The sequence below is a fragment of the Dioscorea cayenensis genome, chromosome 5 (genome assembly GCF_009730915.1).
Source record: "Dioscorea cayenensis subsp. rotundata cultivar TDr96_F1 chromosome 5, TDr96_F1_v2_PseudoChromosome.rev07_lg8_w22 25.fasta, whole genome shotgun sequence".
In the NCBI taxonomy this organism is placed as follows: Eukaryota; Viridiplantae; Streptophyta; class Magnoliopsida; order Dioscoreales; family Dioscoreaceae; genus Dioscorea; species Dioscorea cayenensis.
In genome coordinates, this window is record NC_052475.1 from 29454754 (window position 1) to 29476044 (window position 21291).

Below are 21291 nucleotides of genomic sequence, written 5' to 3' on the forward strand. Positions count from 1 at the left end.
TTTTAATTATAGTTTGTTAATAAAAATAATAAAATAATTAGTCAATTACTTTTTTAAAAAATATAAAAGTTATTCTTTTTCCCGTTTCCCGTCTGGGCTACGAGCAAGAAGACTGGTAGGTTCAGAGACGAAGAGCATCAACCCTAGCTGCTTTCGATCGAAATCAATCCATAAAACTGCATCAAAATTCCTTTTTTGTTGCGTTTTCCCACTTGATCGAGCTCGTATTTGCTCCTGATTTTTCTCGCCGATCGATCCTCCTTGCATCCCCAAACCCTAGAAAGGTTTTATTCGATTCCTCCGAGACTATAATTTGTGTTTGTTTGTGTTTTTCTCTGGATTTTTTTATTATAAATTCACGTTTATTTGTATATATATATATATGATAGGTGGCTTGGTAAATGAAAGAGAGGAAGAGCGCCTCGGTCTTACGGCGGATTTTGGCGAATTGTTCGTCCCAGGTCTGTGAATCCGCGTTTATGTTTTTCTTATTCTTGATATTTGATTTTCAAAGATTTCATTTGAATTGTGGTATGATGAACAGATTCAATGTTCTGATAGTCTAGGGTGCAATATGGACGAATTAGGAAAGAAGAACAAAATGTTGAAAACAAAGTTATAGATTCAACAAATAGCTAACTTACGAGCGCTTTTGATTTCCTTGGATAGCAAGAATTGGTGCAATTAAAGTTACCATAAGGACAAAGAATTGTTTAGTTATGATTTGTATCCAGCAAAACGGAAACTTTTCCTTTCCCTAGTGCCATATGCACATAATGAGTGTTTTTGAAACCTCTAGATGTAGGTTAGTGTCATTGCATCCCTTGTCCAAAGTGTCTATGATTTGAATTGCCCTAAAGAAAAGAGAAAAAGGAGCAGGAGTTGTAATTCTAATGGTGATCATGCCATCACAGTCTTCTGTTTCACTGCAACTATCTAACTGTAGCAAATAATTTTTTTACCTCAGTATATCCCTCCAATTAAGAACGACAGCAAGGTATGTGTTGTTAGGTATATGGATCCTTTGTGAAAAATATTTAGTTTTAAAATTTAAGTTACAAGTATTATGCTTGACTGATCCATATCCAGTGTCATCTGCTTGTGTTTTGTGTGATAATTATGTTGTATAGTTTGTAATGTCCGAAGCTTTACTAACTTTAGAGCTGAGGCCAGTGTGGACAGGCCACAAAGAGAAACTGAGTTGGACTATTTGGGTTGGAAGATGAATCAATGAATAGAACTGTTATGCAGTTTTGTCTCAAAAACAGTAGCGCATGGTACCCAATTGTTTATTTGAATAGCATGTCTTGCCAATTGCAGGACAGGCTGAATCTGTTAATATAATTTTGCAAATAAAAAAGTTTTAAAAAAGGTGACCTGGAATATCAATTATAAGGAAGCATTTAGCGGGACTAGCTATTATAAGTAGCTAATGGTTTCTTTCTATGTTGTTTATGATTTAATTGATCATTAGGAAGAAATGGACATTTTCATGATATGATATCATGTGTTGTGTGACTAATGAAAAATTAACAAACCCCTACTTTGTTGAGATTGAGAGGTGAGTTTTTATCCCTGTGAAATAACTTGGGTAATTTTTTATCAGTGTCATTCTTATTCTTATTGATTTTATATTTATTACTCTTTTAGGCAAGAGAGTATGGGAGATGCATAAAAGAAAAGGTCCCAGAGATTGAACATGACATGTGTCTAAAAAGAATTTCTTCAACTAAAAAAACCTGCATGCAGAATACGGTATTTGTTCGTTGATATACAAAAGCTTGGACTTTCTTATCCTCAAATGTTTATGTTTATTCTTTGGTTTCCTTTTTTAAAGGTTAGAAACAAGGTTTAAATTTAACCAAGCATCTGGGAACCTTCCTGGAGTCCTATTCCTTAACTCAAGGTTTGATTGCCAGTCAGTAGGATTGATAAAAATGTCATCTTATTACATTCTCTTAATGCTTCTTATGCTGGATGATTGGCGCCATAATTGTTGGTTTGTTTATAAACCCATGTTATTGTTAGGCGAAAAGGCTCTTTTACTCTGGACTACCTGAGATCACTTCTTGGATCTGCTAAACTCAACTGAACTTGAGGAACAAAAAAAGCCAGAAATGCTCGGAAGCACATCTAGTGATTATCCTCCAGTTGGTCTGGGCAGTTCAGGCACACTCTCTCATGTTTATATTCAGCATCCACCTTTACGGTGCAATATTCCTGAAACACAAGGGCTATATTATGATGATGGGAACAAATTGCTTCTTTCTCCCACTGCTGATCAGGTTGTATGAAAAATGGATATGTTTGCATGAATCTGCTTGATTTACTTGTAATCTATTGTTAAGAGGTTTTGCCTTTGCAGATTTTATCATGGAAAATTGCTCCTACCATGCAATTTGATCCGCCTGAGTCGGACTCCATCAATGAAGGGCCTATTTTGTCTATGCGATGCTCCTTGAATAGAAAATTTATAGGAATCAAGCGATCGAATCATGAGATTCAGTTCAAAAACAGAGAAACTGGAGAGATGTTCAGTCGAAGATGCAAGCCAGATTCTGAAAGCATACTTGGTTTCTTTTGGACAGATTGCCCAACCTGTGATCTTATATTAGTAAAGACAAGGTATTTCCTCTACTCTTGTTCTAGAATTTTTATATATATATATGTATAATTGTATATATATAGGTATGTATATATTTGTGTGTGTCTGCACGAGTGCGCGTATTGGAACATCTGACACTGAGTTTCAACTGGTCATTTTGATCACAGTGCAAATTCTGATGTCTGGGTGAACTCTAACTTCATGAAATGTATTGCTTCTATTATTGTGCATAACTTAAACACCAGAGTTCATGGATGAACTTCTTTTGCAGTGGTCTAGATTTACTTCGATATGAACATGAGTTGAATACGCTCCGCTTGGTGGAGTCCAAACGATTCAGCGTGAGCTGGTATGTCTCACACCCATGAAAGTAGGATGATTCTACTTGCTTCTGGCATGCAATGCACAGTTTTCTATGGCTTCCAGGTAATCCTCTAGCATGAGATATTTGCATTCTGGTCGTTGCTTTTATGTCAGTTTTTGAAAGTCACTTAATGCAGATGTGTTCCAACTCTTCTTCATTCCACTTTCTATTTCTTGATGGATACCGTAATTAGTTTTTGGTCAAAGGGGATCATTTAGGGTCATGCTTATTCATTAAAGCATTAATCGTTGTTGTAAGTTCAAGCCATTACGTGTCCATTATATTTGACGCATTTTTTCAAACTTGATGTCAGTTCATGACCTGAATTGATTGATTATCATTCAAGTAACAAGCTGATTGATGTACTCATTTTGCGTTTCCTTTCTTGAATAGCTTGTTTTTGTTTGTCTACCCATTACATTAGAGACATCATTTTCCATTTTCCACTTCTGGGAAATGTTCATGCAAATTATTTTGATTTTTTTTTTCTCTCTAGTTTAAATTATCTGTCTTGCAAATAGATTAAATGGCAGATTTATTGTTGCTTTGTGTATGATTTGAGAACAAAATGCAGGTCATCATAACCTAAGGCCTTTTCATATGCAAAATTTGCTTGGTAGCTCTAAGGACATTTGCAAAACATCTTATTAGATTTACTATTCTATAAATCTACAATCATTATTAGCAAGAGGCGATGGATATTTGCAAAACATCTTATCAGATTTACTATTCTATAAACCTACATCCTCAATAACAAGATGTGATGGGTGATTTTCATAATGGTGATTTATGTTTTTCATCCTATGATATTTGTAATTTTGATTGACCTCAATTGCTATTGGGCTTTGTGGAATTATTTCAATTTTTTTTTAATAAATTGTGATGAAAGTATTGAAGCATGAATGGATTATCACAATTTTTAGATTTGTTTCAGTAAGAAGGTAAATTTGAATCCTTGCCAAACAATGCCTCTAAAGTTCCAAACACCTCTTAGGATGTATTCTAAGGCTACTAATTTCTACATGTAAAATATTTTCTGAAGCTGCTTAATGTTAAATTTTTACCTTGGAATTTGGTTGTTGTGCCTTCACCTGCAATCTTGAGTTTATATTCTTTTTTTTTTTTGCTTGTGCAAGATTTTCACATTTGTGTACAACTTCAATTTCTTTTGTTAATTTTCTTTGGCATCTCCTTTTGTCCTTATCTTCAGTTTTCATCTGGAGGAATCATTCGCTTACCAAAGTTTGAGATGACAATGACCAAGGCTGAGACAAATCAAAAACCTGTTCTCACTGAAGATGATGTCCATATTGTGACAATGTCGTCCTCGTTAAAATTCTACACAAATTATGAGAATTTTCAGTATGGTTTGCATTTTCCCCAAAAGATTCTGATATACATTCTTTTGTTATCTACAGGTATGGAAGAATATACTGCCTGCAACTTGATAGGGTTGGCATGCTACTCTACCTGTATAGGTTCTATCGAGATGCTGTTGTGCAACAGGTACAAGTTCCTACTAAAACATTCACTTATATTAGTCTCAAACAGCAAAGTATTCTTTTCCAAATTATTTTATGCTGTAAGAAAATCTGTTCCTTCTTTCCCCCCCTTGTATTACCCTGCGATATTGGCATTTTTATACACAGTGCTAGGCACACATAGACCATAGAAATATGCCTTATTATGAAAATGTTGATTCATATATAAAGTGCGTTTACTAACTGCAAGATAGATATAGATGGAACACATTTTCAGAAGCAGGCCTTATTATGCAAAAAGGCCCTTTAAAAATTATTCTGTCAACTTTTGATAAGACATATATAATGACTCATGTCTTTTTCAATCTATCACTTCAGGGATCTCTGCCTGTTTATTCTGGCAAAATTGCAGTTAGTGTTGTTGATAATGTACTTCTTATTCATCAAGTGGATGCCAAAGTTGTCATACTCTATGACATTTTCTTGGATTCTTTAGCACCTATTTCTGCTCCACTTCCACTCCTGTTGAGGAGTTCATCAAATAGTAGGAGGCAAAAAAATCCTTCAGGAGGGACAATACAATAAGTGCTTATGGAGGAACCATATATGGAGATAGCTGGACTTTTTCTTGTTCCTGATCTTATATGTGATGTTGACAATGGGCTATTGTGGAGGATCTATTTGGATTTAGAGGTGAGTTATTTTTGCGACAACAAAGAAATGCTATGCTCTGTAGTTCTATTCTAATGGGCAAGTCCTTCACGCCAGGCCATCGCTGCTAGTAGTTCAGACATGCCTTTGGTTCTAGAGTTCTTACAACGGCGAAAATCTGAACCTACCAAGGTAAAACTAACTCCTGTCTCTGCAATACATTAATCTGATCTTCAGCTAGCCTGATTAAGAAAGAACCCAATTCCGCTTCTGACACCATGCCAATCTTCTCGCATTCAGATTAAGCAGTTATGCCTGGCTATTCTGCGCACCATAATCGTTGAAAAGAGACCTGTATCTCTGGTAGCAAGGGCAATAGATGTACTCATTGGTTCGTATGCTCATTCAGTCAAAATGGGAAATGGCCTTCCAGTGGACAAGGGGGCTCCAGAGAAGTCCCAAAGTACTGGCAGCCGTTCTTATGAGGAGCCAGGTAGTCAAATGAACACGCAGAGACACATGGAACAAGAATCAAGCGGGAAGGAGGAGCACCAGCAATTTATAGGCACAGATGCAAGCAAAACTCACGCTGATGTTTCAACATCTGTGGCAATTGGAGCACTAAAGCTTGCTGTTTCTGAAAATGTGGCCGACTTGAACTTAGAAACAGTGGGGACTAATTCAGGACGGTTTCTGGAGAAGTCCTTTCCCACTGAAAGAGAAGAAATTCAGGTGGAAAGCTCAAACACTGCTTCAGGAAAATCTCCTTTACAGTCTGAAGAACTTAACAATGGTCCATCTACGTCTGCTTCTAGTCAGCAAGGAACTCAATCACCAAGTGTAGCTATTTCACCTGAGGACATGCACAACTCTGTTTTTGCAGTTGTTGAGGAGGAAATGGGTGGAGATCCTGCATACTTAGTTGCAATTATTGTAGAGTTTCTGCGGAGGTATGCTGCTGTATCTTGCTTTTACAGTGTGAATAACTCAATCTTTTTACATGTTAATCGTTGAGGTTAGTAAGAGCAAAACCTACAAAGCCTTTCCATTTAACTATTGGATAGGTTTTTGTATTTCCTGCTGAAATCTATTGACTTATGGTATGCTGTTCTAGTGTTACATACTGTCGAATTCAAATGAATTCTAATTAACTTATTTACCACTTCAAATATTTTCTTACTGTTTGCAGTGTTTCAAAAGAGAAATTCAAAGTTCATCCAAACATTTATGTTATGATCATACAACTTCTAGCTCGCAACAATCGCTATCCTGAAATCGGGATGTTCTTAGTGAACAAGGTGAAATAAATATCGGATTGTGAAGCTTCTTAATTGTACTCTATTTCATTGTTCTACTCCATGCCTGCTTATTAGCCGTAGAAAATTTTATTTTTGACTGTTGGGTTATTTATTGCTCATCATTTTCCAACTAACCTCTGCATTAGATGATTTGTGCTGTTGTTTAATTTTGTTGAACATCAAAATTTGAAGTTTCACAAGCTCTTAAAATATCATAGCTTTTTGGTCACACATTATTCTTATGCAGATCTTGGAGCCCTCAAAAGAAGTTGCTCTGCAACTGTTAGAGTCGGGCCGCCAAAACTTAGCAACACATAAGCTAGGAGTCGATATGCTTAGACAGCTGTCACTGCATCATGATTATGTTACCACACTATTACAAGATGGATACTACCTTGAAGCTTTGCGCTACGCTCATAAGCACAAGGTCTGTCTTGATACCATAATGTAGACATCATCTTGTATAGATCTTGTTATCCACTTCTATAAACTGTGCGTGGTTAAGATGAATATTCTGTTAGTAGCATTTTATGATATATCCTACTGTTCTTTGCGGAATATCATATGCAGGTTATTACAGTACGGTCATCACTATTCCTCGAGGCAGCTTTGGCCACCCGCGAGGCTCAAAATCTTGCTGCCGTGCTGAGGTTTTTCTCTGATTTTCTGCCTGGCTTCAAAGAGACATCAGACTGCAGCAGGTACCAGCGAATTCTGGTTGAAATGAGTTAATGATTGAATTGAGGTACACCAGTGACAATACTTGTCAACCCTGAAAATTTTCTGATCATTTTACAAGATTCTTCAGCAAGAAACTTCAGCAGCAGGAAATTGGTGTAATGTGAACATAGTTTAAAATAGTTGAATTGAAAGATCTCAGTAGAGTAACAATATTGTAGCTTATATCATGAATAACTTTTTTTTTTTCTGACCTTTCTGTTTCAATTGAGTGATTATCTTATTTTTTTAGCTTGAAGTAATAATTAAAGGGGAGGAGAAGCAAGAATATATCATTAGTGGACTATGGTGGAATTGTGGTGTCCTTGAAAAGTGAATCTGTTGAGAGTATTTGGTTTGTCTTTTTAAGAAGTGACACTTCCACTGCAGCATCATTTCATGCATTCAAGTTGTTTGGTTGCAGTACTTTAGGATGTGCAATTCATAAAAGTAAGGGTAAACTATCATGAACAGGATCTACTTAAAGCTAAATTAAGAAATTAATAATTGAAATATTTATTTTAATAAAGTATTATTGAGTATTAAAAGATTAAATAAATGTTAGTGAAAATTTTTAATCGTTTATATGTTTTATTTATTATTATTATTATTTTTGAAAAGCATGCTCAACTTTCAGAACCATATAATTTTTTTTCTTTAAAGAAAGAAGTCATCAAATAACATCCACCAAAATGAGAGACCAAAACAACCATTTTCGCTATTGCTTGTTTTCAACCTAAATCAATTTACAAGGCATTCAGGGGCATTAATCAAGATGCTTAACAAAGTCACAAAAACTCACTCACTAAAGCTTTTCTCCTCTTTATAGAAATAAAACTTTGAACCCTTCAAATTGGAAAATGGCAAGCACATTTGACATCTCCAAGAAGTTAATAATATTATCAGAAAAATCAACCTGTTGTTGAATCCAATACAATCCAGTTCCTCAAGTGAAAGGATAAAAGTTAGAGAAGAGCAGAGCGCCGAGGAGGATGTATGCGATGAAGTAGGTGGAGATCAAGTATCTCCATTTTGCTAAATTTCGGTCCGGTGATAGCATTGTATAAGAAGCAAACCAGTAAATTGGGGGACTGGCCGACAAAAACCTAGTCGAAACCTGTCAGAGAATAAGCACTATTATCATCAGCAGCAGGCAAGATTTCATAAACAAAAAGATCGATAGATGGCAAACAATAATGAATATTCCTCTTTCATATGTTACAATGAAACATTCATTTTCCTTTTTCTCACAAATCTGATGAAACATATGGGATTTCGATGTAACATGGTCTGATACAAAGGAAAGCAGGTTGAATGAAAATCATCCTAACCAGTGTCAACGTTTAAATGTGAAAAGAAGTGAAACTATTTTCAGTTGAAAATTCCTGAATGCAGGCGATCTAGTGCCTTGGTGGCAATTCTATAATTTGGAATGTGCTAAATCCGTTCAAACTGTTTGACAATTGAAGCCTAGTTCCAGTTAAGGTCAGTTGGGAAACATCAACAAGATGTTTTAGAAGGATTGACCCAACGACAGATTACTGGCTAGATGGTACATTTAAATAATAATATATAAAAACAATTGATATATTGAAGTGAAAGCCAAAAAAATCCCAGGTACAATGACAGAGTAGAGTAAATAGTGGCCTGACCTGAACGTGCATGACAAAAAATGCGGTAAATGTCAAAAATCCCAGATGGAGAATAAAAGGAAGAACCATGATGTTGTAGTATCCTTGATTTGTTTTAAAGATAGTTCCTTGAGATATAGGTTTGAGATTCTTCTGAACTTCATCGGCATTCTCTCTCCTCCTCTGTTTAACCACAGAATCACCTGCTTCAAATATTAATAAGGTTGAGAAATCGCCTGGTGATAGCACCAAGACAGAAAGATTAACCATTTTTATCAGATTGGAATATTCTTAAATGAAGGTCGTGCATGGGATTCTTAATAACAAAAACTGGGGTCATTCCTTTTCCAGAGGTAAAGAGAAATCAATGCAAAGTTTTGCAAGAAAAAAAACAAACAACAAACTGCCTCAGATGTACTAGTAAAAAAAAAAAAAAAGAACTCATGATAGCATCAAAGAAAACATGGACTTTTAGTAAATAACTGACAATGGGTTACATACAAAATCTGTAATTGTAGAGAAAGAGACTATAGGTGCTATTCATGACTGAGAGATTGTACCTTTAGAATTTTTAAAAGAAATACCATCCTTAGCAGTAGAAGTAACATTGGAGAATGGTGGATTGTTTCCCTGCCGCACAACCAATGCTTGAACAACTTGTGGCAGTGACTTTGCATATTTGCTGATGGAGCAAACTGCTAGAGTTAAAATTGGAGACGCAAGAAGAAAGTTTGGCAACTGTTTTACTTGAAAATATCTCAAGAACCCTACACCCCTGACAAAGAAACAGATCAGTTGTCAGAGAAGAAACCATCTGAGTGAATCTTATTTCCTAGTATCACATTCACCTGAACTTAGTTTTCTCTTTCAGAAAGGAATAAGCAGTTGCAAATACTAAAGTTTCAAGTAGCTAAAAAGTAAAACCAAGATCCAAGAATGATACCTAAACAATATAGGTAAGATACATCACTAATACGTATCTTAGGGCATTAACATAGCTAATGTGCGTAATCCGAGGTAAATGGACATACCAATAATGACTTTGAAGAAAAGCATATAAATGAGGTATTCTTGCTTTGCACCATGGTCTCAACTCATCTAGAGAACCACCTTTACAGATGTTGGAGTACCCATATGCTTGAAAAGCCACATATGGAATGAAAATACAAATGGAATACAGGGTGCCATCAACAATAGCCTTCACTACCTACTAAAGAACAAATACACTAATCAATAAATAACATTAGGCTAAATATAGAACTTAAAGATGGTTAAAGGCAATATCAAATTCAATCACATTATTTAAATGCAAGCAAACCATTTCATTAAGAATAACAAAGTGATAAATAATACCATTTAACCAGATATCAATTTTAGCTATGTCTCTCTAAGGTTGGTGTTGATTTCTCCGAGAAACTATATGCAATTCAAATTTCAGAACAAACTGATGTAAAATTAAAGTGGGCCTTACTTTGATTTTTCTATTTTGAGAAACAGCTTCATAAACCTTTACCAATGTCAAAAACATGAAATAGCCAGCATTAAGAACTCCATTTGATCGAGCTGAACCAGAAACAGCAAGCAGGAGCATGGCAAGTGTATTAGAGCCAGAAAATACATAGTAAATTCCTCCAAGTGAAAATAATGCATAAAGACTCTCTGAATATCTGCCAAGAACATACCCAAATCTTATTCATTTTGAACCCAAAAATTCTGATTTTTGATAATGGGGTAAAAATGGTAAAAGAAGGTTAATAATCTTACATTGATGAGTAAAACACAGAAGCTGGATTGAAGCAGAACAAAACAGACGCTAAAAAGGCCGCTTTGGAATCCTTCAATATCAAAACTGAAAGTCTGGATAAGAGTAAGACGATCACTACAGCATTTCAGCAAAATTAGGCAGCAAAAAGACAACTATACCACCAGAACCACAAAACTAATACAATCAAGAAATAGCAGCATTTAAATTATTTTGAAATCCTAAAAGTCAGAGCACACTTTTGAAAGAAAATACAGGACCGATTAATTATGGTGGAAAAGACAAACTCTATATAGGAAAAATTATATCTTTCCAAGATTTATCCATAAATCATATAATTGTTTTTTTTTTAAAAAATCATTTACCAAACAATCCTCTCTTTCTTCATTTGTTTGCATACAACACCTTCTCTAAACATTTGATTGAGAAAACAATCCCATCTTATGACTATTAAATTATATATAAAAAAAAAACCTCTTCTTTTGTGGATGACAACAGCCTCCAATCAATACAAAATCCCTAGGTTCAAATCAATGAAACATTTATCCATAATCAAAACACTAAATTACATATGCTATAAAAAACCCTATTTTTATCCAGAAAATCAAATTTTGATTATACAGTAAAAAAAAAAGAAGAAACCAACAGTTTAATATAAAAAATTAAGCCCCCAATCTTGTTTGCTTGTGTTTGGCCTGTTTTTTTATTTCAATAAAACTGTGGTTTATCCACTTTTATCAACCCAAACTTGAAACCTATATGACATGTAAACTACCATTTGATATCAACACATTTAACAAATTTTCAAGTTTCTTAAAGAGTAATAATCAGAAGAGAAAAAAGTTAAATAAATAAATGACAAACAATGCTACTGAACATCAAAAAGAAGGGAATTAATCAATGAAAAAAAAAATTCACCTGTAAAAATACAATGCTGCAAAGATAAACGCAACATTATTGATCACATATCCAGCCAATGCCAGCACCGCTCTGCAACCGATCACTGGAACTAATGGAGCCAATACTGTAATTAAATTTTTTTAAAAAAATTATTTAAAATAAAATGAATGGAAGATCAAAATTTTCATTTTTCGATACTTTGCTGGATCCCGACCCGAATCTGACAGACAGAAATTGAAACCCTAACCCTAACCCTAACCCCTAACCCAAGAAGGGGGCGAAGCTCACCGGAGCGGGAGAGGAGGGAGGTGGCAACGGGAAGGAGGGGGAGGAAAGCAAAGGTTTGCTCGTACTCGTACCCACACTCGGCGATCCGGACAAAGTAGACGCTGTCCCACACCACGCTTTGCTCGATCGCCGCGGCGACGCGAGGCCATAGGAGAGGACTCCGAGGAGGCGGCGTTCCGTCGAGGTGGTGACAGGGGTGGTTGAGGGCGCCGGAGGTGTCGTAGGGATCGAAAAGGAACCGGAAGAGAACGATTAGGGTTAGGATGAGAAGGCGGGAGATGAACGCCAGGCGGAGGATGTCGCCGGCGGAGGACCGGATCCCGTTCGCCATTCGAGGAAAACGAAGGAGTGCTGGATCCAGTTACCGCATGTCAGTTTAAACTTTAAACATGCTTCAATTAGTTATTCCCTTTTTTTTAAAAAGATTAAGCTTAAACTTATAATTAATAAGAGTAATTAAGAGTATTTGTATTAGTACCCTTGTAAAAGCTAATTGTTGTTTATATATATACTCAAGCAATTTTGTAAATCTTATGTGTTTTTTTTTATTTATTGCACTTAAAGAGATTAATATTTTTTACTGTGCTTGTAGATACTATTTGTTTAATATTTAGTTGGAAATAAATTGTAATTAATGAGTTCACTTCAATTTATATCAAGTTATGGCAACCTCTCCGACTAGCACTACGAATAATATGGGATGAATTAACTTTTTATATAAAATATAAATAAATATAATTATTAAATACTCTCTCCTTTCTTTCGAGTAATGCTATATAGAGTGAAGAAACCACACGAAACCAGCTACACGAATGATGTGGCTGGTGACGTGGAATTTTTTTTTTAAAAAAAAAAAAAAGAGAAAGTAAAAAAGTCGATCGTCTCTCTCTATCACACTCTCTCTTGTGTCCCTCTTCCATTCCTGGCCGCTGCTTCACTCTCGGTCGCAGTTCCCGGCCACCGTTTTCCTCACTCGTGTGGGTCTCTCCCGGCCGCCGCTTTCCTCACTTGTGTGGGTCTCTCTCTCTCTCTCTCTCTCGTGTGGCTCAGTGCTCCTGATCGCCGCTTCCGGTCGCCACTCCTGACCGGTGCTTCCCTCCCTCGCTCCAAGCCATCGCTTTCCTCACCCGCTCTTGGCCTCGTTCAGTGCAGTGGAGGAGGCGAAGGCCAGGGCGAGCCGGGCTGCGGTGACCAGGGAGCACGAGCTACGAGAGAGAGAGAGAGAGAGAGAGAGAGAGAGAGAGAGACCCACACGAGTGAGGAAAGCGGCGGCCTGGAGCGAGGGAGGGAAGTGGCGGCCGGGAGTGAAGCGACGACCATGAGTGGGGGAGAGGGACACATGAGAGAGAGACGATTGGGTTTTTACTTTCTCCTTTTTTTTAAAAAAAGAAAAAAAGAAATTTCACATCACCGAGCAGCATTTGTGCTAGTTTCATGTGGTTTCCTTCTATATGGATTCTTTCGATTAGCTTTTTATCTATCGTAAAAGCCCAGTTTTTCCTTTTTATTTATCGTTTTTAAATATCGAAGCGTTTATTATTTTTCCAAAGATTCTGCGACACTTTATTCGATTCTCTTGAAATTTAATATGAGAGAGAAATGTGAAGATATAAATTAGGGGTAATTTTGGAAAAATAACTATTTTTTTATCAAATTATGTGAAATAACCAACTTTGTGAGATTGGTTATTCACGACAGATAAAAAGGAACGGAGGGAATAATTAATAAAAACAATTATCAATTATAGTTGTGAAAAAATGCTAATCTATACATTTTTATTCATTAATTATAAATTATAATTTTTAAATTTGAAAAAAAGGCTTTTCACCCATGGACCAACAATCTCTAAATATATTAATATTGGGTTTCATATGTAAGATGTTCATATTATTCCTGAGGTATCAAATTTGAACCTCAACTTATACAAGATGCGAGCATAACTGAGTTAAAGTATTAATTGCTTATCATGTTTTTAGCATGTTTAAGTCACATTCATATAATAATAATAATAATAATAATAATAATAATAATAAAAAAGCCTTCTTGCCCATGGTTTTTGAATGTAATCTCAAGCACAAGCTCCAAATTTGACTATAAATTAATGTTCCAATCTCATGGCCCACATTCTCAACATGAGCTTTTCATTTTGACCTAAATAAGCCAACCAACTCCATTAAACAAGTCAGAGTGGGACACCAAACAAACCTACTAACTAATCTTCAAAGAAGTTTCAATTCACAAACATGTCCTAAACCTACTAACCAACCTTCAAAGAAGTTTCAATTCACAAACATGTCACATTGACTCAAAATAGGCGGCTTATGAGCTTCGATCTGTTTCTCTATCTTTCTTTATATACATTTACTAAGAAGACTTGTTAGTAATCCTTCATCTCTTATTTTCTTGTTCTTCTTCTTATCCACTTGTCTAGTTATAATAAATTTCATTCAAAATGGTGTTTAATGAATCAAGTGATGATTTGATGAAGGTTGGTGTGTTCATCTTGGTGCAAGCTTTGGTGTATCTCATCCTCTCTTCTTCCTCTGGTTTATTCTCTGTCGAAAAAATATCATCCAACGTTAGTTCTAAGAACACACAGTGTCTAAAAATAAGAAGAATTTTTCTTGATGTTCTTTCTGACTTACCACCTTATGGCGAGCCCTCACCTCGGTCTCTTAGTCCTCTTATATAAAGTTTTTTTTTTTTATGTATTTATTATGATGATGTTTAGTTGTAAAAATAATTTTATTTTATTTTTATTTTTCAATATGGAAAAACAATTGATCAAATTTTCTATCTCTATTTGGGGATTAGAATTAATTGTATTTTTAGTTTTTTTTAGTGAGAATGATGATTTTATTTATTTATTAGTGATTTGTGTTCTATCAAAAATATTGTTCACATTAATTAATTTTTGTTACTTGTTTGTATATCTTCATCAACCCCAATACTTCATTCTCTTAAACAGTGATACATTGAGCGTTTGTTTAATTTTGGTATGTTTATTTTTTAAAATATTAATTTAATTAATTTATTAATAAATGTATAAATAATTCCATTTTTTTAATCAATTAATAAAATACAAATCTGTCAACCTCACTCACCAACAGCGGAAGGGATGTAATGGCCATCTTTTTCTTTTTGTAAATTAATATTTTTTACTAACTTTACTATTTGGTAATACTTTAAATCCAACAGACAATTACCTCCCAAAATACACTTTCCCTCATGGTAAGAAAAAAAAAGTTTATCTATTTTTTGCACCATTAAATGATAATAAATGGTTCATAAGACTCCATATATATATATATACATATATATATACATATGTCTATAGCAAAGAAAAAGTGAAAAACACTAGCAATTTTGAATTTATACATACATACAGAGATTCGCTCATTTGTATACATCCACGAAGAACAAAAAAACTACAAATGAAATTTATATCAAATCGACTAGGAATAAAGAGAACGATCACTAAAGCAAAATAAATACAAAAATAGACAACATAAGTATGGCGACTTCCAGGTAAAAATAGAAGGGTTTTAATTAAAATAGCTCCTCAAACAACTGCATCACAAATTATCATACCTGTAATGTGATGTCTCTTATGATCAGTTCTCACTCTCACAATGATCTAAAAATTTTAAGTTTTACTTAATTGTAGAAGTACTTTAGGCTCTGCTTAATTGTAGAAGTCGGATATGCTAGCTTTGATTTTTTGGACTTATAATTACAGAAACTCATGACAAAAAAATATGTTATTGATTTTAAACATGGTCATAGTTGTCGGTAATGAAAAGGACTTCAATATTTGAGCATTTTATTTTAGCCAAGTAGTACAAATGATGGATCGGAACAATAAATCATAAGTTTTATTTAGCGGGAAAAAACCTCTATTTTTATGTATATATAAATATATCTAGGTGATAAAATAGAAATTTTAAAATTTAAATTATTATTTTGTTTTTTGGGTGGTAACAACATACGCCATCACACACACAGACGCACTTCATTTCTTGCATAAATGAAAATTTCCCAATTTTACAAGGGGCAAACTAATAATTTCTAATAATTTCGTTATTTTCTAGGCACTTAAATGAAAAAGGAAAACATAAAATTGTATACGTGGCACTGGTCCCCGGATTCATCCCAATTTTATGAAAACTAATTTAACATTCATGAACAACACTCTCAAGTCCGCTCAGGGACCTGAATATAAATATCATTGTTTTTCATCATCTTTCTAATTTTGAAAACCCCAAACCCTCCTTTTGCACGAAGCTCTTTCGAATTCGTCCCCGGAAAACCTTAAATTTTCAATTTGGTCCTCATGGATGGCGGATCAGCGCAGTACAACCCTCGGACGGTGGAGGAGGTCTTCCGGGACTTCAAGGGCCGCCGTGCTGGCTTGATCAAAGCCCTCACCACTGGTGAGTGCCTTTCGATTTTTCTAGGGTTTCGAAAGATCCCATTTTTTTTTTTTTGGGGGGTTTTCTCTGTATGTTTTTTATTTTTCATTTTCGGTTTAAATGTTGCAGATGTGGAGGATTTCTACCAGCAGTGCGACCCCGGTGAGGATTTTCAGCCATGATTTTCGTTTCTTCTTGTGTCTTGTGTTGTTTTGTTTGTTAAATTTAGTTTTTTTGGGTTTCTTGGAGTTTCTTCTTGTGTCTTGTGTTGTGTTGTTTCGTTTCTTCAGCCATGATTTTCATTTTCTTCTTGATTTTCGTTTCTCTGTATCTTTTTGGGTTTCTTGGAGTTGTTTTTTGTGTTTTATGTGTTCTTTGTGAGAACTTGCTTGGTTCGAGATTAGCTGATGGTTTCTAGTAATTTAGTTTAAGTTATGTGTTTTATGGGAGATAGATATTGTGTTTTTCTTTTCCTAGTTTTGATTTTGAAAAAGCTGGTCTATTTGATGAATGCTGGATGGCCCATTTTGTTTATTGTATAGATGCCAAAAGTAGGGTTAGCTCGATGTCTGCTAGAAGTTCTTGGGAGTTTTTTTATTTTTATTTTTATTTGGTTTAAGTTAAAAGCTGCTTTGTGTGATTTTTATATGATATTGCACCTCCTGTTTGTTGGATTTTCCTTGTCATGCATGTTACTTCGAATTTAATGCATCTACTGATGCGTATGGAGTGTCACATGACTTGCCTTATGGCCTTTAGGTGTGCATGTTCTCTGGTACATCTTTTATGCATACCTGTGTTTGGGTCTCTCATCTAACCATCGTGTTTGACCAACCATATGGGCTTTTGCTGAGTGCATTCTTTTTGGTATGTTGGTATTGGACAGCTTATGCATTATTGGTGTTGTTCAAAAGTACAATAATGAGAAGTTGCATTTGATGTCTTGTTGTGGCTTGGAAATGCAGTTCTTCTCAGGTCTTTTTGGATGTTCTATTTTGATCAACCTTTTTGTCGTATTCGGAAAATGTTGGAGCTACTCTGTTTGTTACACCTTTTGTTTTGTTGGTTCTGTAAAGCAATTTATGCTAGCATACATTAAGTTTGTTCTGAGAAATATTAGCATTTTCTTAAGTGGGAATACTTTTGGAATTGTGACTTTTAGAATGCCTCTTGTTTTGTTTTTAGTGTAGTTTCTATCGGATCATTTATGATTTTGATTTAATTGGGCCGCAGTTTCTATTTTCACATCATTGTTTGTGTTTTTGATGATTGAGCTTAATGGCAAATAAAAGAAGGTGTATATTATATTTGTATTTTTAAGAATACAATCACTTTTTCTTTATAATGGGCTTACTCACAAACTAGCCTTGCAATGTTTCAGATTTGGTTCTTTTTTCTTGTAAATGTTATTATTAGTGTTTGGTTTTTAAGGACCATTACAATAGAAGCATTTAAGGGGTGGTCTCTTACCTTTGGCCTCTTTGTAGCTCTTGCTTTCCTTGAAAGGGATGTGTTTGCTGAAGTTTCTTTGCTAGGATGGGAGGCTACCCCATTCTTTCCCTCGCCACCCTTATTTTAATACTTAATACTACATCAAAAAGCCATGTATGGCTGTTATCAAATCTTTTGTCAAAACACTCATGAGCGATTCTGCAGAACTAGCTCATGCTATTTGTTCTTATTTAGTAATATATCTTGCAGAAAAAGAAAATCTGTGCCTTTATGGATTTCCCAATGAGCAATGGGAAGTTAATCTACCTGCAGAGGAGGTTCCTCCGGAGCTTCCTGAGCCTGCTCTGGGAATTAATTTTGCAAGAGATGGAATGCAAGATAAGGACTGGTTATCTTTGGTTGCTGTTCACAGTGATGCATGGCTACTTTCTGTTGCATTCTACTTTTGGTGCCAGATTTGGATTTGATAAAAGTGAAAGGTAATCAGTTAAATCTGAGTTATTGTTCTGTGGCCATTTGCTATGCCTTTTAGTCTCTTGTTGCACTTCAATTCTGATGGAATGCACATACTTGCAAAGAAGTACAGGCTCAATCTTGGACATTTTGAGTCCATTATGCTGCGCTGGTCCAGCCATTTGTGTGCGGATTGAATAAATTACGAAGTTGATGTGAATTTTTGTCTAGCATTTTGATAACTAGAATGCGTCGTTTCCCTTAACACACTGTCCTTGTCTGAAATGTTGCTTTCACTTCTTCCTTGCTTCTTAGTTTTGATTCTATTAGTGACTTACACATTTAGAGTAATTAATTTTAATAATTCATTAGTCTGGATCCCTATATATTGACATCTTTTAAAACAAAAGTTTGCAATAATCAGCTGACAAAAAATCTAAAAATTTCATGTCTAATAATAACTAATATAATATATGGAAGATGTGCTGGGACATTGCAAATGTTGATTCCCATTGAAATTCTTAGTTCACTTATCCTGACCATCTTTGATTTGATTAAGATAATTGGCTTTTAGAGAAATTTTCCTGCTGATAACATTGCCTTTATGGAATTAGTTATATGGTTGTTATTTCCTTTAATAGTTGCCAACATTAGTTATTCTGTCTCTGTGGTCTTTTTAGGTCTGAGAGTGAAAGTAGCAATGTGTATTTTTCTTTTGTTTTATATGGAAAGAACCTGATGGTTCTAGATTATAATTGATACTTAATTTTTTCCTCTAATTTATAGGCTACAGTAGTAAGTGGTTTCCTGAATGTGACTTTGCAAGTCACATTATCATGCACGTCATTTGTGTTACTTTATCATATATTAGCAGCTGTCTAAGTCGCTTCAGCTGCTGTTTTATGGGTTCCTATGATCTGGGCAACGTTTCTCCTAATATGCATGAACCATGTTAAATGATACTGATACATATCCCAACACTTGTGTCCTCGCATATGGACACTTTTAACTTGGGCTTCTGTTTGATTTTTTCAAGAAACAAAGAATAATAATTGACTATAGACCATTTCTCAAAAGTACACTTCTGTTTGAAATGAGACTAAAATTTAAAGTTTGGATTTGGAATATTTGGGTAACATAGTAATTAAGTATGTGGTAGTTGAAATTTCTATGAACATCAAAGTTTATATTGCCTTCAATACTTGAAAGGAAGATGTTGAAATGAATTTCCTTGTTTGAAAGCTTTATGCATTGAATGTATAGTGAATGAATGAATAAAAAAACAGTTTGCTCTCATGTTCCGCAACGCTGAACGTTTTTGTTTATTCATTTTATGTGGCGCTTGAATCTGAACTGTGGATTGCATTTATTTTCATGTGAGGGCCATGAACAAAGATGTTACTCTAGATATACATTCATCATTTATTCAGCTCATGCATGACCGCGTTAGTGATCCAAGGAAACTGTGCATAGTTGTAAAAGAGGATAAATAGTTTTTACCATTTGCTTCCTGTAGAACTTTGTGATAGCTAGATGGTTAATTGCTTGAGAAGGCTTAACAGTCCTCTTACTCTCCCTTGTTCTTGGTCTGTATGATGGATTGCTTACGTAATCTTAATATTCTACAGTGGTAATTGGTATATATACCTGCATGGTTTATAAATTCTCTTCTGTTGCAGGAAGCGTCTTTTTGGTATGATAAATGATCTGCCGACCATATATGAAGTTGTTAATGGAAAGGACAAAGTGAGGACACCAGCCAGCAATCACAGCAATAACAAATCCAAGACAAACTCCAAACAGGTGTGCAAAGGCCCATCCTTCTCTCTATTTTGGATAGCTTAAACACTGCACTAAAACAATTTTACTTTTTGCTTATATTGTTTATGGCATGTATTTTCAATTCTAAATTGCTGGTTCTAGAAGCAGGTAGGTCCTTTGCATTGTGAGTACCATAGTTACTTAAGGAAAACATATTATTTCATGTGAAAGGGTGTTTGAGTGTGGGAGACTTTTTGTTTCCTATGCCTGGGGGTGTTGTTTAGGATTAAAAAAAGCAAATTGCTACTTTTTTATGCACAGCCTTTTACAATGTACCCACTATTATTTATATTATTCTAGTTTTACTTCATCATGCATCAGTCCATTCTATCTTTTCCACTATTGCCCTTAAAACTTTTATTTTAGCTGAAGACCTTATAAAATAGACTTTTATAGCATTGGTGAATCCAGAGGACTTGCACTTTATCTTGATGTGGACCACTGATTTTGCATGAAGAATATGCATCCTTAATAATCTTTTCTAGCTAAACAACTTCATTGTATCACATTGTTTGATATTGACTACAAATCAGCGAGCACAAGAACCTCAGACCAAAAATTTGAAGTCAATTCAGCCAAAGGAGGAGGATGAAGGTCCGGACGAGGAAGACGAAGATGAGCATGGAGAAACACTTTGCGGAGCATGTGGTGAGAACTACGCATCAGATGAGTTCTGGATCTGCTGTGATGTCTGCGAGAATTGGTTCCATGGTAAGTGTGTGAAGATCACTCCGGCAAGAGCTGAGCACATCAAGCAATACAAGTGTCCATCTTGCAGCAACAAGAGGCCGCGTGCCTCTTGATCAGCGCCTGTTCTCTGTCGATTTGGTGAACTCAGCTAAACGCTAACGATGTAAAAGCTCGGATGTAGTTATGCAGAAGGTTGGGCCTGTCTGTGCTCCTGATTTTGTAATTCCTTTGAATAGATGTGCTGTTTCTGGCTGTTTTAGGGTGTCATATCATGTGGTTATGTTGTGATATTTATTTGCTGTTTATCATAGATTAGTGGCAGCTTGCTAACCTTTCAAAGCTCATTGTAGCAATGTACATCTCTATTCGGTTTCCCATTTTTATTGGCTATTGTTGTTTGTTAGGTGATCAACTCTTCCTTTTTCATGTCATTCGTTTTGGTTTTTCTTTTTGCATGATTTGTGATGTGCTGGGTTTTTTTATTGGTATTTTTTTCAGTGTTTTTCCTTTTTTTAATCTGTTTCTTATGTTATGTTGTTGAGTTATTTTAATTATAGTGATTGTTTTTCTTTGTTTGAAGATTATGTACTCTTTCAAATTAACACTAAATTTAATAGAGTTGTTGAACTTTGTCAAAAACCTTTTTGGGAAAGTGAGGTAAAACATGGATGCCACAGGACAAATCCAGATAATGGATCACCCAAATGACCTGTAAAATTTCAGACTTTGTAACCCTAATTTTAGGGTGGTTAACAGTGCTTTATTA

At 35.1% G+C, this 21291-nt stretch overlaps 3 protein-coding genes across 3 annotated transcripts; 2 read left to right on the top strand and 1 right to left on the bottom strand.

Annotated features, from left to right (window-relative positions):
- The first annotated feature begins 98 nt into the window (after positions 1 to 98).
- LOC120261289 (regulator of MON1-CCZ1 complex-like) lies at positions 99 to 7368 on the top strand. Its single transcript, XM_039269125.1, is given in 16 exon segments — positions 99 to 284; positions 390 to 461; positions 1651 to 1755; positions 1838 to 1906; positions 2029 to 2285; positions 2366 to 2625; positions 2877 to 2961; positions 2963 to 3031; positions 4180 to 4289; positions 4388 to 4475; positions 4829 to 5143; positions 5219 to 5293; positions 5402 to 6051; positions 6291 to 6399; positions 6647 to 6826; positions 6970 to 7368. Coding segments are annotated over 12 exon segments (2271 nt in total). The 5' UTR covers positions 99 to 284; positions 390 to 461; positions 1651 to 1755; positions 1838 to 1906; positions 2029 to 2117; the 3' UTR covers positions 7132 to 7368.
- A 467-nt stretch (positions 7369 to 7835) lies between these two features.
- LOC120260795 (GPI mannosyltransferase 2) lies at positions 7836 to 12066 on the bottom strand. The gene is made up of 8 exons (XM_039268358.1): positions 11698 to 12066; positions 11428 to 11533; positions 10512 to 10604; positions 10219 to 10414; positions 9779 to 9954; positions 9308 to 9522; positions 8769 to 8950; positions 7836 to 8233 (listed from the first exon to the last, which is right to left on the bottom strand). Exons 1-8 carry the CDS (start codon positions 12026 to 12028, stop codon positions 8063 to 8065), a joined length of 1470 nt encoding a protein of 489 aa, XP_039124292.1. The 5' UTR covers positions 12029 to 12066; the 3' UTR covers positions 7836 to 8062.
- Positions 12067 to 15929: 3863 nt separating this feature from the next.
- LOC120260796 (PHD finger protein ALFIN-LIKE 3-like) lies at positions 15930 to 20937 on the top strand. Its single transcript, XM_039268359.1, is given in 6 exon segments — positions 15930 to 16130; positions 16239 to 16271; positions 17811 to 18004; positions 18006 to 18040; positions 19694 to 19817; positions 20369 to 20937. Coding segments are annotated over 6 exon segments (756 nt in total). The 5' UTR covers positions 15930 to 16030; the 3' UTR covers positions 20639 to 20937.
- Positions 20938 to 21291: the final 354 nt, after the last annotated feature.